Below are 21,891 nucleotides of genomic sequence, written 5' to 3'. Positions count from 1 at the left end.
GAACTTGCTCTGTTTCTCTGAGATGCATGCATTGATTGAAATGATTAAGGCAATTTTATTCTGTTAGCCATGGCCAGATAGCCCACCTGTTTGATTTCTCCATTGTTAACCCCTTTGAGCCTGAGCCTTTTTGTTCATAATTCCTGCTGATTGCTTAGCCATATTCCTATTGTCTTACCTTTGTTGAGATTAAAATACTTGAAAATAAGAGAAAAATCGATTGGGGTAAGTTTCATTGAAGTTAAGTAATATGTCAAAAAGAAAAGAAGAAATATAAAATATTTCTTTGAAAATTTTTGAAAGGGTCTCTAGCAATGTAAAAAGAAAAAGAAAAAAAAGAAGGTGGAAAATAAAAGGGATGAACCCCTGATCTTAAAGAATATTGGAGCTGAAATTTGTTTGAGATTTGATTGTTTTCAATAATATATCAGTATTCCAATCTCAACTAACAATTTTAGCTACTTCCCATAAATTCCTACCCTTAAGTCCGGCCAAATTATATCCATGAGAAGTCCTTTTGATCAATTGTGCATGTGTTAATGTTCCTCATCTTTAGGAACTTGAGAATATGATCAAGCTTATGATAGTGTTATTGCTGTGATGAATTGAGTGATTGTTACTCCCCCAAACACTTGAGTGCTGAGCGTTATATGTTTATCTTGGCGAGGGGTGTTCAAGCTAGATTCTGATAATTTCATGAGAATAGAAGGCATTGTTAGGAGTTCTTTCTATTGATTCAGTCATGCTTAGCATAGTGATCTATTGATTGTCTATGTGATGTTATATTGGAATAATTGAATATTTCCCGAATTGAGTCTTGTACATTACTAGGGACAACAACGTCTAAATCTGGGAATGATTTGATGTGCCTCTTGCAAGTGTGGTTTTTCTGTGTTAAAATTGATAAGAAGTGAGTCATAAAAGAGCAATTTAAATACATATTTGCTATTTATATTGATTCTTTCTATGTAAATAATATTCACCTTTTGGTTGTGTTTTTACAAAAAGAAAAAAAAGTGAAAATTATGAAAAGCCTGTTGACGCGACTTCACACAGATGTATCACAGTACAATAGACAGAAACATATGGCGCGTACCGGCGCCACACTGACGCGGACCCGCGCTGGATTGCGAACTTTGCAGCGAAGGCTTTTGAGTGGCACCCACTGGCGCCAAATTCATGAAGAAATTAAGTGGCAGTGGAATGGCGCCACTTGGCACCAAAACCATGCCATCTAGCGCCCAAAATGAACAAAAGTGGTGCCACTTCTCAAGCAATCTAGCGCCATTTTAGTTGAAGAAGGATGGCGCCAAGTTGCGCCACTATGGCGCCAACTGGTGCCAGTCCACGAGGATTCAGTTCCAACTTTTGTTAATCGGACAGAGGCGCGACGTAAACTTGCTCTAAACCGGCACCAACTGGCGCCGGGTTGCGGGAAAATTACTCTGTGTTATTTTAAAGGCAATTTTGGAAGAATGAAAGAGACTTATAAATAGGATCCTCATGACAGAATTAGGTATCCAGACCTATTCTATTGAAGTGAGACGACGATAGTGCTCCGAGAGGATTCTGCAGATCAAGTTCTTCTTCATCTTCTCTTTTAATTTTATGTTTTTATTGAATATTGGATTTTTAGCCATGATTATGGTTGACTAGTTTACTTTTTATTGTAGTTAGGGTCACAAACCCTGTGTGAACCCTTGTTAAGACGGATTGATTTATGATTTTTCGTTTATATAAATTTTCTTTATCTCTATCCTGTGCGTATTTATATTCTCTTTATTTGGATTGATCAATCTGATAGTTGAGGATAGTTTGAGGGTTAGAACCCTAGATAGGAATATTGGGGTTTTCATCCTGAAAGGGGGTAGGATAACGGTTCGTATGCATGCTAGGAATATATGTGTATTGAATTGCAGATGCCTAAATTATTGAGTTCATTGCTTAATACCATGAGGAATATTGTAAGGAATTGGGGTTCCAATTGGATTTAAAAGGTTAACCTTGCAAGGAATTGATGGTTAACTATTAATATTTTTTAGATAATAATTTATCCGAGTAATTTTATAAATGAATATTGTAAATCAATCCATAGTAAGGAGTGAGGATCATATGGTGAGTGTATCCTAGCTACAATGCTTTTCTCATTTTTACAAATCAATTCATTCTTATTCTTATTTTTATTCTTCAATATGAAAATACAAAAACAAGTCTTTAATTTTAATTTTACTCAAATCGACATTATTTGTCACAAACAAACCCTTTTAAACTCTTCCATTCTTGAAAGGAATATTAATTGATAAACGATCACAATCCCTGTGGAGACGAACTTTACTTACTATTATATTACTTGTGCGATCGATATACTTGCCGGGAAGCATCAATCACATTGCATACTTCTTCTAATTTAATTCTTATTTGACGGAGACAAAAATTGGACAGAGTAACCTCTGTAAATCGGACAACTGGGGATTTGCAAATCTCACTCTCAAGGTACCCTGATAGACAATTTATACAGTATATACTTTCAGACATACCAGATATCCATATAGGATCATATACTCATTCATGGGCGCATGCATTACTTAGCTCCGTGCCACTATGTCTAACAGCATGCAATCCAACACATAAACATAAACTGAGTACTACATCATCATATCAACATGCCTGAATACTCAAATGTACATGCATCCAACTGAAAGACATGTACAAAACATATACAAGCCATATACAAAATAAAGGATCAGACATCATGATCACCAAATGAATAGAACACTATACAACAGTACATGTTCTCCAAAAATAACATCTATAATAAATAGTAGCCTCCGGCTACCCAGAACTCTATATCCTCATACTAGTACCTCTAGCCACGGTTAGTGTCCTTGTCCCATGAGGGCTCTTCAATTAACTGTGTTCCTGAAATCATATCTCAAAACGGGGTTAGAGACGAATCTCTAGTAAGCTCCAGGTTTATAGAGAACTCTTCATACCCTAGGCTCACTTCCTGCATGATAGTCAGATACATAATATACAAAACATCATATATCATACTATACTGAACATATATTGTATAACATATCATATAATCAAATATCATAATTAAACAAAGCATATACACAAATCTTATCAGAGACGTACGCAGTCATTCCCAAGGGATGACCCCAAGCGGAAATCAACGCACGTAACAAATATCATATACAAAAATCATCACAATAATCACATCAGAACAAAGCATATCATATCAGAGATGTACGTAGTCATTCCCAAGGGATGACCCAAGCAGAAATCAACGTACATGTTCCCAAGGGAGGACCCTAAGCGGAACCAAAAACATATCAGAGATGTACACTATCAGTCCTGAGGGATGACCCCAAGCAGACTTCAGTGCACATAGGATCAATGGCCAAAGATCATCACATAACATAGTGTACACAATCAATCCCAAGGGAGGACCCCAAGCGGAAATCAGTGCACATGTTCCCAAGGGAGGACCCCAAGCGGAACTCAACATATAACAGATATATACACAGTCAGTCCCAAGGGAGGACCCCAAGCGGACATCAGTGCATAAACAAATCAATGTCCAGAAATCATTACAGACTTCATATCGAAACATATCAAAGTAAACACATCAAAAGATATCAAAGTAAACACATCAAAACATATCAAATTAAACACATCAGAACATATCATATCACATCATCATATAGCTCTATATGAATGCATCTATATCATATGTCTCATACATATCATGCAACCTGACCACAGTCCGTACACTATGGCGGAACACAAAGTAGGAGCGAACCCCATAAACATAGAGCTTACCTCTCAAAGCTGTATAGATGGCCTACCCAACAACCGAGTTACCAAGCCTCCTCTGATGTAGGATCCTCAACAAGACTCTTAGGCGCACCTAGAATAGGGAATCCATACAAATATCAATAAAATGGTTCAAAGCCAAGTAGTTAACCAGACACACCATTTATTGATCTAATCTTTTACTTATCAAATATTTCTTAACTATTCATACATACGGTACTGTTCATCTCTATGGTACTATTCATGTATACGTCACTATTCACGTATACGGTACTATTCATATACGTCACTATTCAAAAATACGGTATCTCAATTTTTCCAAATACATTTTCACCGTTAAAATCTTCATTTGAACACTTTTCTCAACATGAGCCAAGCCTCAATCAAGCTCTAACATGCTCAATCAAACCAAACTTTCAAAATGAAAAATTAAATTCAATCTTCCTCAAAACTCAAAGAAAACCAGGATTTCTCAACATAAACTTACCTAGAATGAAGGAGAAGGCTTACTTCAAGCTCCCATGGCTTCAAGCTCTATCAAAATCTCCATTATCCATGAAATTCGAAATCTTAGATGAGGAAGATCTCTCTCTACAGTGAAACCCACCCAGAAATACTGGTATCAATGGATTCCTTTCGAAATTCATCACAAGTTTGGCTTTGGAACATAGTGATTTGGAGGTCTCTAGCTCAAATTATGATCCTTGGAAGATTTGATTTCAAACTTCCATTTTCCTTCTCTCCGCCACTGTCGTCCGCGAGGAGAAATAAGAATGAATCGTAAGTTTTTTAGAAATTTCACTTATATAGGTCAAGTTAAATTCAACTGGGTAAAGGTTTATCTAACTACACACCTCCAGTCATTACCAAACTTTACCCAATGGACTAGAATATTTTTCTAATCATATTTTTAACTTTACTTTCATTTTTTGGGTAACTTTGTTTACCCGCATTTTTATCCTTTAACTATCATTTTAACTCCTTTTTCACCAAAGGTGAATTTATTTCTTTTACTTCTAATTATTCTTCAATATTTAATCCAACACTACTAGTGAGGACTATTATAGATTCTATTCCTATTGAAAACTAGAAAATATTATTTGAAGTTCTCAACACTGGAAGTCATTCATGTTTAGCATAGTATTCTCTTGAGTAATTATTCCCAATTATTTGTTTAATGCAATATTATGCTTGAATTTTATGTGTTTCCTTTCACAAAGTTGCTTTACTACTTCATATTGTTTATTGTAGTTTACTGTTGAGGACATCAATGTCTAAATCTGAGAATTGTTTGATGAGTCTCCAATTTATTATATATTAAGGGTTAATATGAGTATGAAACTGATTTAAAAATAATTAAAAGATATGATATTTGTAATTAAATTGTTATTTTATTCTTATTAATATTCTCATAAAATTATTATATTTTACAACAATTTTTAGCTCAATGAAGAGATAAATTGGAGAGCTCAAGTTGATTTGCTTTGGATTTCTGAATCATATAATTCATTGAAGATCTTATTGAATATTTTTAAGGAAGTTTTCCTTTAAATATAAAAGGAAAGATTTTAAGGATTTGATTAAAGATATGATTGGAGATTCTAGTGAAGATTTCATTGAAGACACTATGAGAAATTAAAAGATATAGTTTCATCACTATAAAAAGGAAACTCTTGGAAACAGAAAGGAGGGTGGCATATTCTGCAACAGAGAGAGAAGAAGGCAAGAGCAAAAATGGAGATTTTCATATAGAAAAGCTTGAAGGTGATTGAGCAACATTGATTCTTCTTCTTCTTCTTCATGACATCTTCTATATCTTTTTCTTTCTTTATTTTTTTAAGCCAGTTATATCTGACTAAGTTTCTTTTGTAGTTAGGAATATGGATCCGACGTGAATCCTTATTTTGGTTTAATTCTTTTCATTAATAAACTGTCTCAAATTATTTGTGTTTATCTTGATTTGCATGTTTAAATTCTTTTATGATCTGGCCAATTATATAGGGATATAGAAAGTTAGGGTTCACAATAGACATATTGCGATCTTTATCTAGACAATGGTAGAACACCAATTCTTGCATGATCTAGTCATAGGCTTGTAGGAATTGCAAAATTTTATAATTCATTGCGCTTAAATCTTAATCTAAATGGGATTTCTAAGACATTAGGATTCTAATTGGGTTAAAGGGTAAAGAACTAAGACATTAAGATTTAACAAATTAATTTTTAGATGATGAATTGTTTGAAATAATTTAGATAGAATATTATTGAATTGTAATTAAACCAATTAAGGGGGATCGAAGGTGAAGTAAACCTAACTATATTTTTATTCATAATTTCAAGTTCATCTTTTTAATTAATTTCTTTTACTATCATCTATATTTAATTTTTAATTAAATATTGGTTACTTGTGAAATCACCTTTTGAATTGTCTAACTTAGATAAAAATGGTGAAACTATTGCTTGTAATTAGTCCTCGTGGAAACGATACTCTACTCATTTACTTTATTACTTATATAATCGGTATACTTGCCGTATTCGCAACAAGTCCCTCAAATCTTCGGGTACACTGCTTCAAACATGATCTCAAAGGCATATAGAAGAGTCGACCCACTTGTCCTTCCAAAAGGAGATTGTCACCCCGTCTTCGATTTTCCAAACTATGTTATCTTGCATATTAAGCATGATATTGGAGATTGCCTTCCAGAAAGGAGAGCATCCAGCCTTAGGGATTGGCACTTGATCAACCTACACCTTGTATTTGCCACGCAGCACACGGGACCAAAGCGAATTAACTTCATTTTGAAAGCACCAAACACATTTTATTAGAAAAGCATCATTTATCAAAGTTGTTTTCCTCAGGCCAAGACCACCCATCTCCTTCAAGCTAGTCAGGATATCCCAGCCCACCACGTGGTATGACCTATTTTGATGAGTATCCCCCAGATAAAGTTTTGTTGGATTCGGACTAGCTCATTGCATACTCCTTATGGCAATCTCGCATACTGTATATGGAAATGGGGGTGGAAGACAAAATCGAACTCACCAAAGCTACTCCCCCTCCAGAGATAGACATCTTTGCTGCCAGCCGCCAAGTTTACTACGGACATTTTCCATAATATGTTGTAATGTTGTTTCTCTTTGAACCTTTATATATATATATATATATATATATATATATATATATATATATATATATATAGGTAAATCAAATATCATGTTACATGATGTAACATGATATTCTTATACACAAAATTGTATGTGAGCCTCATCCCCTGACTTTTTTCTCTTTTCTCTCCTATCTCCTCTCTCTCTTCTTAATTGTGTGTCTAGGAATATTCTTACACACACAATTGAGAAGAGAGAAGAGAGAGGAGAGAAAAAGTCAGGGTGTATATATATATATATATATATATATATATATATATATATATATATATATATATATATATATATATATATATATATATGAGTAGTTATTTATTAATAATACCTACTTTTAAGGAAATGTTAAATGAAAGAAATATTTTGTTTTGAATGTTCTTTTGGGTACATAGTTCTGAATTTCTATAATACTTTTTTGTCGAGTTGTAGCTCAATTCTCATTCCTTTTTTTTTAATTATAACTGAAAAATTATTTTTTGTTCATATATTTCATTCGACTATGTTTGAACGGAGAGGATGAAGTGGTTAATAATAAATCAAAATGTTAAAAGCAACTCAATTCATTATTTGAGGGCTTCTTAGAATGGAATGAAGTGATTTAGGGCATGTTTGATGTACAGGATAAGATAAGGTCTTATAGTATAAGATATGATAGTATAAGGCCTGACCGTATAAGACTTGATTAAATTTTAATATTATCTAATATTTGGTAATGCACTGCATAATACTAGATAGGATAAAAATGAATATTTTTGACAAAAATACCCTTAATAAAGAATTTATATAATTCTTTCAAATATCGATCGGTATGTCCAATTTGTAAAAATAAAAATCTTCAATATTTAAAAAAAAGCGCTCATGAATACTATATATTAAATTTAAAAATTGATAGGCATAATATCAAATATAAGGCTCGTTGACAACAATTTCATAAATAGTACCATCAAGATTTGATAGCAAGTACTAAAACATAGCCAAATTAAAAATAACATAATTTCGGCTTATCAAGTACTTTCAAATTGTTACTAATACTATTAACTATAGTCTACTAAATACTTAATTCTAATGTCAAAATTTCATCACCATCAATTATCATCAAGCAAATCTTTCAAAATCGAACTCTTGTATTCACCTTTAAACCCCCAAAACAAATGTGCTAGAGGAAGGTTTGACACAATTAAACGATCATCCTTATTGCGTTTTCTAGGTGTTAGTAGCTTATGATATTTGATGGGAAAGTTAGTTCTTGTTTAACCCTTCAAAATACTTTAGCTTGAGTGATGATCAAGTCAAAATTAACTTGATTAAACAAGGAATAAATTTGGTATATAAGGTATAAAAATTTATAAATAAAAAATTTGAAATGTTATCTTATCATAGATAATTTTGTCTCTTCTGAACATATATTTGTTTTCCTCATAGATCCCACTCAATTTCATATATATTCATAAGAAATATTAGTTCATATTTATTTTTCATCTCTTGCATCCTCTACATGATAGCGTTGAGGGTAGTTTGAGCAATTTGATTATCTGTGTCGGCTTGTTGTTGGGGTGGGCACAACTGGTTCACAACCGGGTTACCCCTATTTCTAGCTGATGCTAAGTCTGATTCAGCGTCGCTGACATATACTTCTTCTAAAACTAGTTGTTGGCCGCCTTGGTCATCAATGAGGGGCGGCAGCGACGATGGTAGAAAGTTATTCGCTGCTCTGCACGTATGTACAATTGCAGAATGAGAACCAAAATTTACCGATTTTCCACAGACAGCTCCAATGTTTGATCCAGGTAGACCGTAAAATGTTCACCCGTTGGGTGATGGCTCAATGTAGGATCTGTACACTCACAGGTATCTATGAGAGAGATACTGGAAAGATGTATGGATCATTGTGCACTGAATGATATGACGTTAGCCAAGGCGTGATGTGTGTGCACAATGATGATAGAAGTAAAGATGAGCCAAAAATGTGTACCTGATAGGTATGACTCATATTTATAGTGAGTTACCTGGTTTAGCCTCTACTTAGTCTGTTACGAGGCCTTATCTTATTGTTGGGATTGATTCTTTAATCTTCATATCCATCACTAATGATAGTATTTTTTGGTTTTATCATTTTATTTTTTTATATCAATCCTAATTACCTCTTTGAGGTAAGTAGGCTCCCCCAAGTTTGTCCACAAGCTTTGACTCTTTGAATCGGCTATGAGACTAATTCTGAGTACGATACGAGTCAAGGATTAAGATCTTATGCCTCCTTCCCCCAAGATGACATTGGTGGGAATCGAACTGAGATCTTTCGCCACCCACTTAGCTCCATTACACCTAATTGAGCTATCATCATTGAGTTGGTTTTATAATTTTATATTTTATATAAATCACTTTTCAATATAATACTTTTTATTTGACGTATTTTCATGTCTTTTAAAAGGTTCATTGCTCAAATTTTGAGTTAGGGATTGTTCTTTCTAGTGAATTTTAATTGTTAAAAAAATCATTAGAAGATAAACAGATGAAAAGTATAAATAAGTCAAAATAGCAATCTATCTAAAAAGAAGAAGTCAAAATAACAACTTAATTTTTTTCCTACGTTGACCTTTTTATCCCGGACATGCTTGTTTATTCTACAAGACAGACCGACAGAGTTACCTTGATTACACCCAAACTGGGAGAAAATCCTGCGTACTCCCGGAAGATTCTCCAGTAGCCTTTTTATCCGTTGATTGTTGTGGTAGGTAATCTAATGGTTCGAATTATCTTCGAGGAAGAAACAAACGCAAAAGAAAATTTCCCAACATAGAATCATCTCGTGTGATTTTTGGGGTTTCCGAAAAGAAAAAGTTGTCCACCGTCCTTAGGAACAGAATAACCTCAAAAAAAAAAAAAAAAAAAAAAAAGAACTAAGGTGGGTTCGCTCTGGCTAGTGTCACTCACTATATTTATTATTCCGAGTTTGTAGTATTTCAATCTTAGGTGTATTAAATAAGGAATAAATTTTTGATATTACTGTTGCACTAAATATTCAGTGCATTCCACCAATAAAAACATAACATATCAGCCAAAATTTACTTTTTTTTCTGCTAAATTTTTTCTCTTTCCTCTCATGTGTAATGCTCTAATTGATAGGATATACTAAATTTAGGTACAATAGTAATATCAAATATTTATTCTTAAATAAGAATGGCAACCGTTGTTTTAGTTAACAGAATGCATTTAATAAGGAACAGGTTTGAATAAAGTGGTTAGAGTAGATGAAGATTTAGGTATACATTGAAAGTTCAAGGAAATTTGTATGTTTTCTTATTCTTTAATAACATGAAGCAGTTCCTATCTCCAAAAAAATAAATAATAATAATAATAACATGAAGTAGTTCCGGAATGACATATTTTTCATTAGAAAATATTAAAATATTTTTTACACTCATTGTAATATATTATTGTGCATGGCATGGGTCTTGATGCACGGACATGTTTTACGGAGAAAAAATTATGTGTCAAACAGTGACACGGAATTTATTTTTTTGATACGTGGGCAACGCTTCGATACGTTTTCAATATGCAGTCAATGTTTTTCAACATGCTTTCGACATCGGTCAACTTTTTTTGATACTTTTTTTTATGTCCAAATTTATTTTATTTTTATCCTTTTAACTAAACATAAATTTAATTTATAAATCAAATATTTTCTGTAATGAAATTTGACCTAAAAATTTAAAAAACATGAAAAATTATTTTATCTTTATATTTATGTTATGGAATTTGAATATTTGATTGATTATATGACTTATTATGAGTTATTATATGTATTAAATGTAAATTATATATATTAAAAATATTATTTAATATCAAAATGTATTCTAACATATCAAAATCTGATATTTTTAAAATTAATATATCAGTAGATTATGTGCCTGTTTGTTTCACCTTTTTAAAAAAGTGACTTTTATCTCTTCCTTATTTTAAAAGTGTTTTTTACAAAAGTTAAAGCTATTTATATTTTTATAAAAATATTTAGTTTTTGAAAAAAATATTTGGCTTTTGACTTCTGCTTTTTGTAGAAGTTAAAATTTTTAGCTTCTGAAAAAAGTAAGTTTTTGGCTTTTTTTGTGACTTTTGTTTTTTTTTAAAAGTAGACATCCAAATGAACTAAAAATGAGAAGTGCTTTTTTTCAAGAAAAAAAACAACTTTTGAAGAAAAAAATTCATCCAAACGGACCCTATATCGTGTTGTGTCTCGTATCCTGTGTCGGTATCGGTGTAATATAGGCATGGGGCTAGGCAAATTTCATATGGATCCTATTAAATAACACAGGTCCAATCTCTATTTAATAAGACTTGTATAAAAGTCATCCTATGATAAAGAATGTATTAGAAAGAGCATGTCGAAAAATGTGTAATTAATATTTCTCTTTTTTACTTTATCATAAGAGAAGATCCAAATCGAAAATAGACATATCAATGAATTAAAAAAAAACATTTTATGCTCATTGCAAATACACGAGAGATGGAAGTTATTTATTTAGATTTGGATGGAGTGCCAAGTCTGGAACCAGTAAAAGCATTAGAGTTGCGAGACTAAAACGACTTTTTTAAAATAAAAAACAATTTGCCAAATGTTAATGTAAAGAATCAAAAGTTTAAACTGGTTGGTGAGAGGTTTTTTTAATGGTTTATATTACTTTCTAGCATGCCTCTTTATATAGGAGCTACCAGGTATGAAGGATGGATAAAGTATAAGTCTATTTACCTGTGCTAAGAAATTTTATAAGAAAAAGTGAAGGTGAACAATGCATAAATCCACCTACTTGTACGAAGAAATTTCACAAAGAAAGTGGAGACAATCATGATTGAATATGGGACATGAGGTATGTGAAAATATTTTTAATCCAAAAGCTTAAATTGGTAGGTGAAAATATTTTTTAATGATTTATATTATTTTCTAATAGTTAAAAATCATATTTTCATCTAAATATATATTAAATATTGGCAAATGTATTTCTTTTTTCACATAAGAAATTTTTTTCCAGCAATTGATTTTTAACAAAGTCTACTAGCAGTGGCGGAGCCACATATAGTGTGGGTGGGGCTCGGCTCAGGCTAAATTCTAATAAATTGTACTTATTATATATAACTATATAATTAATTATAATTTGACCCAAATTAAAATTGTAATTTGGCCCTATGTAAAATTTAAAATATTTTTGATGAAAGATTTGAGTAAGTTGTATTAAGTTATGTGTCTGATTTTTACTTGTATAAAAAAAATTATTTTTAGTAAAATTAAAAAATATTTAATAAAATTATAACTCCTCTTAGTGCTGTTTGCTTAGATGTTATATATTTAATATAATTTAAATATATTATGATATGAACTAATTAAAATTAAGAAAAATAAATACTGGCTCCGCCTCAATTTGGCTATCTACTAGTAAGACTTTCTTATACTAATAAAGCTACTTTGTTTTTTCTTTCTCTTCAACATTGTCCACTGATGTCACAAAGAGAGAAAAATAATTTAAAAATCTTACTAACAGACTTTGTTGAAAAATCGATTGCTGCAGATGAGATTTTTTATATGAAAGGAGAAAATAGGGACCTAAAATATTTTAAGATTTAATTTATAGCTTGATATAGATAAGAAAAGCTAGCAAAGAGGAATTTGTTTGATTTTTAATAATTTAATGTGGTAAAAAGCAAATAAACCTCCAGTATCAACTAAATTCAAAAGGACCACAATTTTTTTTAATTAGTGCGTGAAAAATTGCATCCATCTTTTGCATTACATTATAATTATCTAAAAATAAACGTTGGATAAAAATAGACGATGAAGACTATACTTACAATTTATTTTTGTTTATATTTTTTTACAATCATATCTTAATCGTTGATTATCATCAATCAACGATTATTATTTTCACAAATCAAATTCATTAATTAATTATTAATTCACACTAAATAATAATTATTTATTGACAAAAATCAATGGTTAATATATGATTGTGAGAATTTTTGTAAATAAAAATAGATTCTAAGTATAACCTTCCTCGTGTAACAAAAATTGATTGGGTTGGTTTAATAAAATTAAAATAAAATAAAAAAACATTTTGACCCCACCTGTCCTAGTCCGATTTGATTTGATGCTGTCTTGCAACAAGCCACACGCGGTACGCCCATGCCGGTCTATAAATTCAAAAGATGTTAAAATCAAATATTAAAATTGTCAAGGTTTTTTTTCTAAATTTTATTTAAGTATTATTTTAAATCAAATGTTCTTGGATTTTAAATATTAATTAATTTTGAGTATTTTAATTTAAGTTAATCAAATAATTTATCCAAAATTATCATTATTAATTTTAATTATATAAAGAAATAAAAGAAATATAAGCCGGTAGACTATTTTAAATAACTTGCAACTTGCATAGATTAAGCTCTAGTAACAAGAGTCTGTTTGATAATTTTTTTAAGCTAAAAGCTAATTTTAAATTAAAGTTAAAAAAAACTTTTTTTATAATTGTCAGCTACCGGCAAGTAGAATATTATTGAAGGAGAAAAAGAAGAAAGAGAATTGAGGAAGTGATTGAAAAGAGAAATTAAGTAAACTTATTTTGTTGCAATAGCTAAAGGTCATAAAAAAATAATAATAAAAGAGAGTAAACTTACTTAATAATAATTAGGGCAATACATCTATCATGTAATAGGATAGGAAAAGTGATTTTTTTTTTTTTATATTTCTATTGACCCATTGATTATTGTGCTATCATTTTTTTTGTTTTTTGTTTTTTTTTTCACAATGGGTCCCACCAAAGTTTGTTTGTGTAAGAAATTAATTTTCTATCATGTTACAAATATAAGTATTTCCCTAATAATTATAACATTCCCCTAGTTTAAAATATGGGAAGCGTTATGAAATGAAGGCATGAAATGAAGGCATAGACACGAGAGAAAAATGTGTGTTACAAGACACAAGATAAAGTGAAAGAAAAAAGATAAAACAAAAAGAAGGAAAAAAAATTAAGAGTTGTAGAGTCGAACTTTGATTCTAATTCACCAATAATATATAGTATTATGGAGTTAATGCTCCGTCACTGAGGTGATTATAAAATCATAAATGAAGATAATTGTATTATTAGTATTACCAATTAAAAAATTTAAAATCAAGTAATCAATAAATTAATATTTTATAACAATTGATTTAAAACAAATTAGATACGGCATTAATTTAATTTTAATTAAATAAAAAAAAAATTTGCCATAAGAGTTACTAAAAAAAATATTTTCCGATCACCAAAATACTTTAAAACGACATCGTTTTGAAGTTATAAGATTAAAAAATTATACTAATAAAGACTAATATAATCCTGTAATATATTATGGTTATAAAAACACCTTAATTTTTACCCAAAATAACATATTTTGAACTCACCGAAAATAAATTATCTCAGTTAATTGAAAAAATATTTTATCCATATAACATATCCCTTTAAATTATTAACAGAAAGAAGAAGAAAAAACCGAAAAACCTTAGGCGTGTGATGGTTAGCTTCGGGAACCACACACGTGTCGCACTGTTATCGTTATGCGAGCCTCCATGAAACGCAACTTCTAAACTGTTCTGTCATCTTTATTGGCTTTTTTCTCTTTGAAATATTCCCCCCAAGCTCTCTTCTTCCACTCCACTTTCCCCGCCGCCATGTCGCCATCCGCCGCCGAATACGGCGGAAGCCGCCAGAAATATCCGGAGGAGATCAACGGTTTCCGCAATGGCGCCGACGACACTTCCACCGAAAGGTCTGTTCCTTCCGCCGCGTCGTCAAGCGCCTGTTCACTGCGCAGCAGCATCGTCGACGCGATTCCGCCGAAGGAACTGGCGAAGCTTCGGAGAATCCTCGTTGCTTCGGCGAAGGGTTTCTCGATCGGAGCTGGCCTCAAGGGCGGTCTCGCTCTCTTCGCGATCTTGGCGCGATTCACGCGGAAAAAACCGCCAAGGTGAAAACGAAAATCAAAAAATGGCTTAGCAAGTTTTATTCATGTTTGTGATAGTTGATGTCATTCGTTTGTTCGTTCATTCGTTCGTTCGTTCCTCGATTTTTTTTTTTGCTTAGGAAGAAGGTTGTGGTGACGAACGGCGAAGCGATTGTTGCTTCTCTGAAGGAGACTCTGAGATATGGTCTATTTCTTGGCACCTTCGCTGGAACGTTTGTGTCGATGGACGAGCTTATAGGTGCTTTCGGAGGTCACCGAAGGCATGTTCTCTTTTTCTCTTGCATTTTTGGAATATTTATTTATTTATTTTTTTCTCTTTCAAAAATGCGCGTAAATCTATATAATTATAGGCCAAATTGTGGATGTGATTCAAAACTCAACCGCTCGAATCCTTGTACTAAATGGTGCAAAGAAGTGTAAATCAACCCGTTTGCATGTACCGTTTGGTAATTTTGAGGAGTCAAATTGCTGAGGTTTGAGCCGTAGGATTTTATTTGTTTGGCCTTGCTCTTCAGTGTTGCTGTTGTTTTTGTTTTTCTTGGGTTTGTGGAGTGGGAGTGATTGTGATTGGTTTTGTGTTGTGGTTCAGGACAGCGAGATGGAGGGCTCTATTGGCAGGCGCGGTTGCTGGGTCATCGATGCTTCTAACAGGGTTAGAGACACAGCACACGAGCTTGGCCATTTACATTCTCATGCGTGCTGCTGTCTTGGCATCTCGTTGTGGGATTAAGAGCAAACGGTTTGGGAGAATTTGTAAGCCTCTCACATGGAAGCACGGTGACATTTTGCTTATGTGTCTCTCCTCTTCCCAAATATTGTATGTAATCATGTTATGTACCCTTTCTATTATTTATTTATTTTTACTGATAAAAATGATCTATTATTACTTTGTTAGCATGCTTGTCCCTTTCAAATTTTTATGGCAAAGCCTTGTAATTTTTGAAAAATAGTCTTTGTGTTTCACTTGATGGCTTCACAATTTATTGTTGTGTTCAGTTGACTGATAAACATGCCTGTATTTCATATAGATACCTTCCAAGCTTGATGCATTCTTCATATGAGAATGCTGATATTTACACTCCAGAAAATTCAGCTTCTGTCTGATTAAATACTTCATATAATTTGAGTGGTTGAACTAGTTCACTCAGTGGGCCTTTAACAGTAGACTTTGATTTGATCAGTTATTGATTTTGGGCTGGTTATTCACCATTTACTAGTTTTTATCCATGCTAAGATTGATTGAAGCTGCAGGACTCTGCATTGTTGAGCTGTATTATAATTGAATATATGTATTTGCTCAATGCTTGTGACAAACAACATAATATGATGTCATCCTATAGCAGTATGGTAACTAAAAAGCTGCCAGGTAAATGGGAAGGTAATAAGAATCAGAAAAGAACAAATACTAAGAAACCTGTTGCCCATCTCAAAATTCTTCTTGATAGCCCTTTTTATTTACCTTGTGACAAATGTTGCATTAATTTTGATAGTAAGAAAGCTTTGGATACCACTTATATTCATGCAAATGAAAATATAACTCTCATTTTACAGCCATGATTGTGTCCATGCAAGTGCACCCATAGTTTCTCTTTTGGGCAATGTTTCCAAGACTGTCACACACTATATGTCCCTCTCTCCCTACCCCACTTTTTCCCATTTAATAATGATCAAAAGAATTATTTTTCAAAGAAAGATTAGTGATAATAGAGAATATATTGGTTTCAGGTCTGCTTATATATTAAAGCAAGAGAGTTTGCCAGCTTCATATAAATCCTTTCTCAATAAACATGGTGGAAAGGACCCAGTTATCTTACAAGGTGTAAAAGATATAGCCAGTGGCAAGCCTTTTACAAATTTGGATGCAATAGAGAAATACTACAGGACCATGGGCGTCAATGTGAAATTAAATCCAAATATGAAAGTCCCATGCTCGGTATGAAATAAGGATTTTGTGATTACTTTCCTTCTCTTTCATTCTCAGTGTGTTATTAATCCATGGGAAATAAATAAAACATAGTTATTGAACTACGTGTTCAGTATGAAATTTGGAAGCTGAATTTGATAGCATCGATTTCTTCATTATGATTGAATATTGGGAAATGTGTCTATTATGATGTATGCTAATTCATATTTGATTTGGGAGTACATGTAAACTGCATTTAACAAATGTCTGGACTTTGGTTGAAATTCAAGCTTAATTATATTCATGGTATTGCATTTCTCATTATTTTTTCTTTCATGGGTCGTGTTCAACTTTGCCATTATGTCCTGATACTTTTTATTGAACTGGGTAATCAGTAATTTCTGTTTGATACATTTATCTAGATCTGTTCAATATCTGATTTTTAACCCATGATAGAAAAATTGTGATTTTTGTGGCTTCTTTCAGTGTTTACAATCACTGATATTTTGCAGATTGTACATGGGAATCAATCATGTGGTGGACATGCCCTTTCTTTTCTCCTTCAAGCCTACAAAAGAGCATTACCTGTTTATCTTCCAGTTTATCTGATACCTGCACTAATAGTTCATAGAAATGGGCTTTTAAAAAGGTGATCCTAATTGGAATACATAACAACCAATTTACTGTTCACCTGATAGTTTGTGAGACTTTTATGAAATTATGTTCTATCAGGGTTTAGTTTCTGTGAAATTTTTTATTAAAGTGTTATTTTAATGGTGGTTTTTCAAACTGAGTACATTATACTGCACATACTCTGATTTTGTCATGCAAAGGACTTTGCTGGACAATAAATTATTCCATCTGATATTTCCCAAGCGCACTCAAAATTAGCACAATATGAAGATCATTCTTTGTGGTGTATAGTTATGACATTTTCAATATGAGATTATATTGTTTTGCTCTTATTGCCCATTATGAAGATGCTTATATGCAGGCCCTACACGATCTTGGCCAAGGGTCTTGTTGGCACTGCAAGATCAAGCTTGTTTCTGTCTGCTTATTGCGCATCTGCCTGGTTAGAATCTTTGAACTTGTTCGGGCATTATTATTTTGTTACTGGTTGTCTTACAGCTAAATCTGTTAGTTTTTGAGTTGTTCAATATTTCCAACTATGTTTGAAGTTGAAACAACATGCTGTCCATTTGGCATATGAGGGTCAATACGCTAAAACAATATTTTCAGTTTGCAAATTCACATTAAATTTAAATGCAACAATTACTAGAATAAATAAATGAATACGTATGCAATTATTCTAATAATTAAAATAGCAGCAGTTTTATTGTCTTCCCAATATGTAATGGTTAAAGAGATAGTGGTATACAATTAATGTTACAATTTGTTCTTTGTTTTTGATTCAAAAGATTTTTTTTTTCTGTGAGAGGTTATAGTTACTATTTTTTTTTTTACTACCACTTACTACCATATCTTAACCATTAATCTCTGTCAATCTAACGGTTATAATTTATTGAAAATTAATAATTAATTAATAAGTATGACCCAATAAATTACAACCGTTAGATTGACGGAAATCAACGGTTAAGATTTGGTAGTAAGAAGTAATAAGAAAAAGAGGTAGTAACTATAACCTCTCTTCTTCTAGTATTGCTATACCCCAGTTTAAATTTTAATGGTTATGTTGATATAGGAAATGAGAACACACCGTTTAAAGTACTTGCCTTCTTTCTTATGTTCAATTAATTTTATCTATGTATTTACTAGCCTTTTCTTTTTATTTTTCTTCTTTGCTTCACCTCATTGTTACTTTGACAACATGAATTTTGTTGAAACTTGAAAATGACATGTATGGTGTGGATATCTCTATTCTTCATCAGGATGTGGACTTGCTTCCTGTTCAGGATCTTCAAAAGATGTAACGTTCCAATGGTGGCCATGGGAACGGTTAGTTGCTAACTGTATCCATATATTTTTATCTTTTTGATTGGGGTATTTCAATTTGTATTATTTTTCAGAAAACTCTTGCTGGAATTACACTAATGGAAATAATATATTATTTTAATTGCATTAAAAATTGTTATGAAAGTTGAACTATGCATTCTCTTGCAGTTCCCAACTGGCCTTGGATTGGCTATTGAGAAGAAAAGTAGGCGAATGGAGATATCCTTATACTGCTTTGCCCGTGCTATTGAGAGTTTCTTCACATGCATGGCTGATGCAGGATATCTCCCACAGTCAAGAACGATCAAGAGAGCTGACGTAGTGGTTTTCAGCTTGTCAACAGCCATCATAATGCACTGCTATGCACAGGAGAGGGAAGTTTTTAGATCCAAATATTTGAATGTTCTTGATTGGGTCTTTGGTGTACCTCCTCCTCCATGTGAAACCCCACGATGCAAAGATAGATAGGCGCAAGTGCTAGCCCAGCAGGGTATTTTATCTGCAAAAATTGCCTTTGACTTTGTGGTACATAAATGAGGTTGCTTTCTCAAAGTGATTGGTGGTCTGGGAACCTGAGCAGGGAACTAGAACGATTACTTGAACTCATGATAATAGTCCCAGAAGCATTCTGTAAACTCACGAAGATTGAAGGCGTTTCTGCTGATTATTGCTGCATGATACTTTTCAAGCGAGGAGCACACCAGCTAACGTTATGCATAAGAGCTCTGATCTTATTCACCACACGAATGACAATTACTAACACCACCAATCTTCAACTTATCAGCATTCTGAGTCTGCCTCCAGCCACACCTTAACATATCCTTTGTCTCCTCAACAACTTGAAGATCATTTAAAAAAATGGGCTTTTTAACCCTTTAATTTGATTTTTGTTATATTATTTATTGTAATGAGGCTATATTTTTTTTTGTCCAAACAAATTGTATGTCACGGGGCGACCTTTAGCTGATATTTGCAGGCGGCATATGAAGAATAAGTAATACCCTCGTTCCTGTTTTTTCGGGAAATATTTTGTTTCCACAAAATAAAATTATCAATTTAGTCTTTAAGCAATAAAAAGTAAGATTGATTTGGTCCTCTAAAAAATTTAACTTCAATTTTGCCTATCAGTTAAAAGAAGTGATATCAATTCATATATGAAAGTTTTTTATGTTTCTTTTCTCTTTAACGGTGCTTCAGTAATTGTTAGTGTTTGCAAATTAATTGCACTAGATAGAGGGCCAAGTTTGCTATAGTTATTTATTTATTTTTAATTGTGTACCATTAACATTTAGGATGTTCCTCACCAAAAAAAAAAAAAAAAAAAACATTTAGGTTGTTAGAATTTGATGAGAAAGTTCTATTACACAAATTGAAATCTATTTGTTAAATTAGCTTTTAAGTTGTATCCAAAAAAAAATATTTTAATTATTGTGATAACTAATTATCTTTGTGTTGTTCCTATTTTGATTTTTTATGTGCCAGACTATTATTTGGCTTTAGCGAATCATGGATCAATTGCAAAATATAAGAAAGATGCATATTATCGAAAATTTAATTTTTTATTTAGAAATTTTATATGATACTATTTTACCATGATATTGATGTCAGTTTGCATATATACATGTTTTTCTTAGAAAAAAAAACTTAGGCTCTATAATTGCAATCGTGGCGCTATCGCCTGAGATTGCGATTCAGATGCGGATTGCGGCACTTGCTGCAATTTATGCACCGTGACGCCACAGTTTTCGATAGTGACAGTCGCACACGAAAGCTCTTGCGGTGTTATCGTGCCGCTATAGGGAAGGGAGGTGGAGTTTTAGAGATTGGGGGAATCATTTTGTAAATTTGGATCTCATTAAGGGTAACATGGGAAAAGTCAGGATAAGTGACGGGTAAAATCGATATTTATTTGCTTTTTTTGTTTGCTGAAAAGAAAAGAGGTAAATGTGGGTGTGTTTGAATGTGTTTTTATTTTTTTGTTTTTAAAAACTGATTTGAGGATAAATTTTGAAAACTGATTTTAGAGTAAAAATAATAATAAAACTTGTTTGAATATAGTTACTTTTGAAGTTATAAAGAAGCTGTAGTTATTTACATAAATGTCATTAATGAATCCTCGTATTTAGAAGATTGTCATCGCAAAATAATTTAAAATAAAAATAAAAATCGATTTAATTACGAAAATGCCATTAATGAAACCCTATAACTACAGGAATGCCATCGCACAAAAAAAAAACAAGAGTAAACACCCTTTTTGGTTCCTGACAATATCTACGAAATCCTTTTTAGTCCCTGGCAATAAAAAAGAACCAAATTAGTCCCTAAAATTATGAAAAAAGGGTCACATTAGTCCTTATGTCAACTCCTCCGTCACTAACGTGGCCCTTTTTACATACTGTTAGGGACCAATTTGGTCTTTTTCTATTGCCAGGGACTAAAAAGAATTCGTAGATATTGTCAGGGACCAAAAAGGATGTTTACTCAAAAAACAAAAGAACAACTTTTGAAAACATTTATTAGTTGTTTTCCTTTTTCAGTTTTTAAAACAAAAAACCAGATGCTGTTTTGAAAACAAATTTGGTGAAAACACTTTTTTCAAACAACTTTTTTTGTTTTGTTGTTTTTAAAACTTAAAAACTGTTTCGAAAAACAGAAATCAATCAGAGTCGTTGTCTTCTTTTCCTCTCTTTTTCATGTCATCTTCTTTCTTCTTAATTTCACGAACACAACTTCTTTCCATCTTTTTTTCGGCTGCTCCTCTCAAATCTGAATCTCCCTATGAAAAAACCCACAACGTACGCCAACAATTGAAGTTCCTGGATATTGAAGTCGAAAACAAAGGACTCACGCAGACCCTATTGTTGCGCACACGTTCTGTTTTTCTGCCGAATATTTTCCTTGGACTTTGTGTGCAACTTGTCTCCTTCTTTTGTAGATCTAAAAGTTTGAAACAACCACTCCATTGAAGACCTTCTATTTTTCCTGAAGATTGAAGTCGAAAATAGCAACTTCATTGAAGGCCCTCTTTTTTTCTCCCCTCTGTTTTGCGATTGTCATAAGCATAGCAG

At 32.3% G+C, this 21,891-nt stretch overlaps 1 protein-coding gene and 1 long non-coding RNA gene across 3 annotated transcripts; one reads left to right on the top strand and one right to left on the bottom strand.

Annotated features, from left to right (window-relative positions):
• Positions 1 to 2,731: 2,731 nt before the first annotated feature.
• Positions 2,732 to 9,746, bottom strand: LOC133305154 (uncharacterized). Its single transcript, XR_009750732.1, has 3 exons — positions 9,631 to 9,746; positions 3,829 to 3,916; positions 2,732 to 2,919 (listed from the first exon to the last, which is right to left on the bottom strand). It is a non-coding gene; the product is annotated as an uncharacterized LOC133305154 (long non-coding RNA).
• A 4,878-nt stretch (positions 9,747 to 14,624) lies between these two features.
• Positions 14,625 to 19,876, top strand: LOC133305163 (uncharacterized). 2 transcript variants are annotated; one of them, XM_061505292.1, is made up of 8 exons: positions 14,625 to 14,967; positions 15,084 to 15,224; positions 15,554 to 15,781; positions 16,690 to 16,897; positions 17,380 to 17,516; positions 17,862 to 17,942; positions 18,760 to 18,826; positions 18,992 to 19,876. In XM_061505292.1, exons 1-8 carry the CDS (start codon positions 14,672 to 14,674, stop codon positions 19,289 to 19,291), a joined length of 1,458 nt encoding a protein of 485 aa, XP_061361276.1. In that variant the 5' UTR covers positions 14,625 to 14,671; the 3' UTR covers positions 19,292 to 19,876. The 2 variants fall into 2 exon arrangements, with proteins under 2 accessions (XP_061361276.1, XP_061361277.1); XM_061505293.1 differs by lacking the exons at positions 14,625 to 14,967; positions 15,084 to 15,224 and adding an exon at positions 15,313 to 15,437 and having other exon boundaries at positions 18,992 to 19,875.
• Positions 19,877 to 21,891: the final 2,015 nt, after the last annotated feature.

The sequence above is a fragment of the Gastrolobium bilobum genome, unplaced genomic scaffold, assembly GCF_033153095.1.
Source record: "Gastrolobium bilobum isolate Gb01-03AN ecotype WA unplaced genomic scaffold, APGP_CSIRO_Gbil_v1 utg27305, whole genome shotgun sequence".
NCBI classification, from domain to species: Eukaryota; Viridiplantae; Streptophyta; class Magnoliopsida; order Fabales; family Fabaceae; genus Gastrolobium; species Gastrolobium bilobum.
The sequence above is the reverse complement of the archived record's forward strand: the minus strand, read 5'-3'. Positions and strand labels throughout refer to the sequence as shown.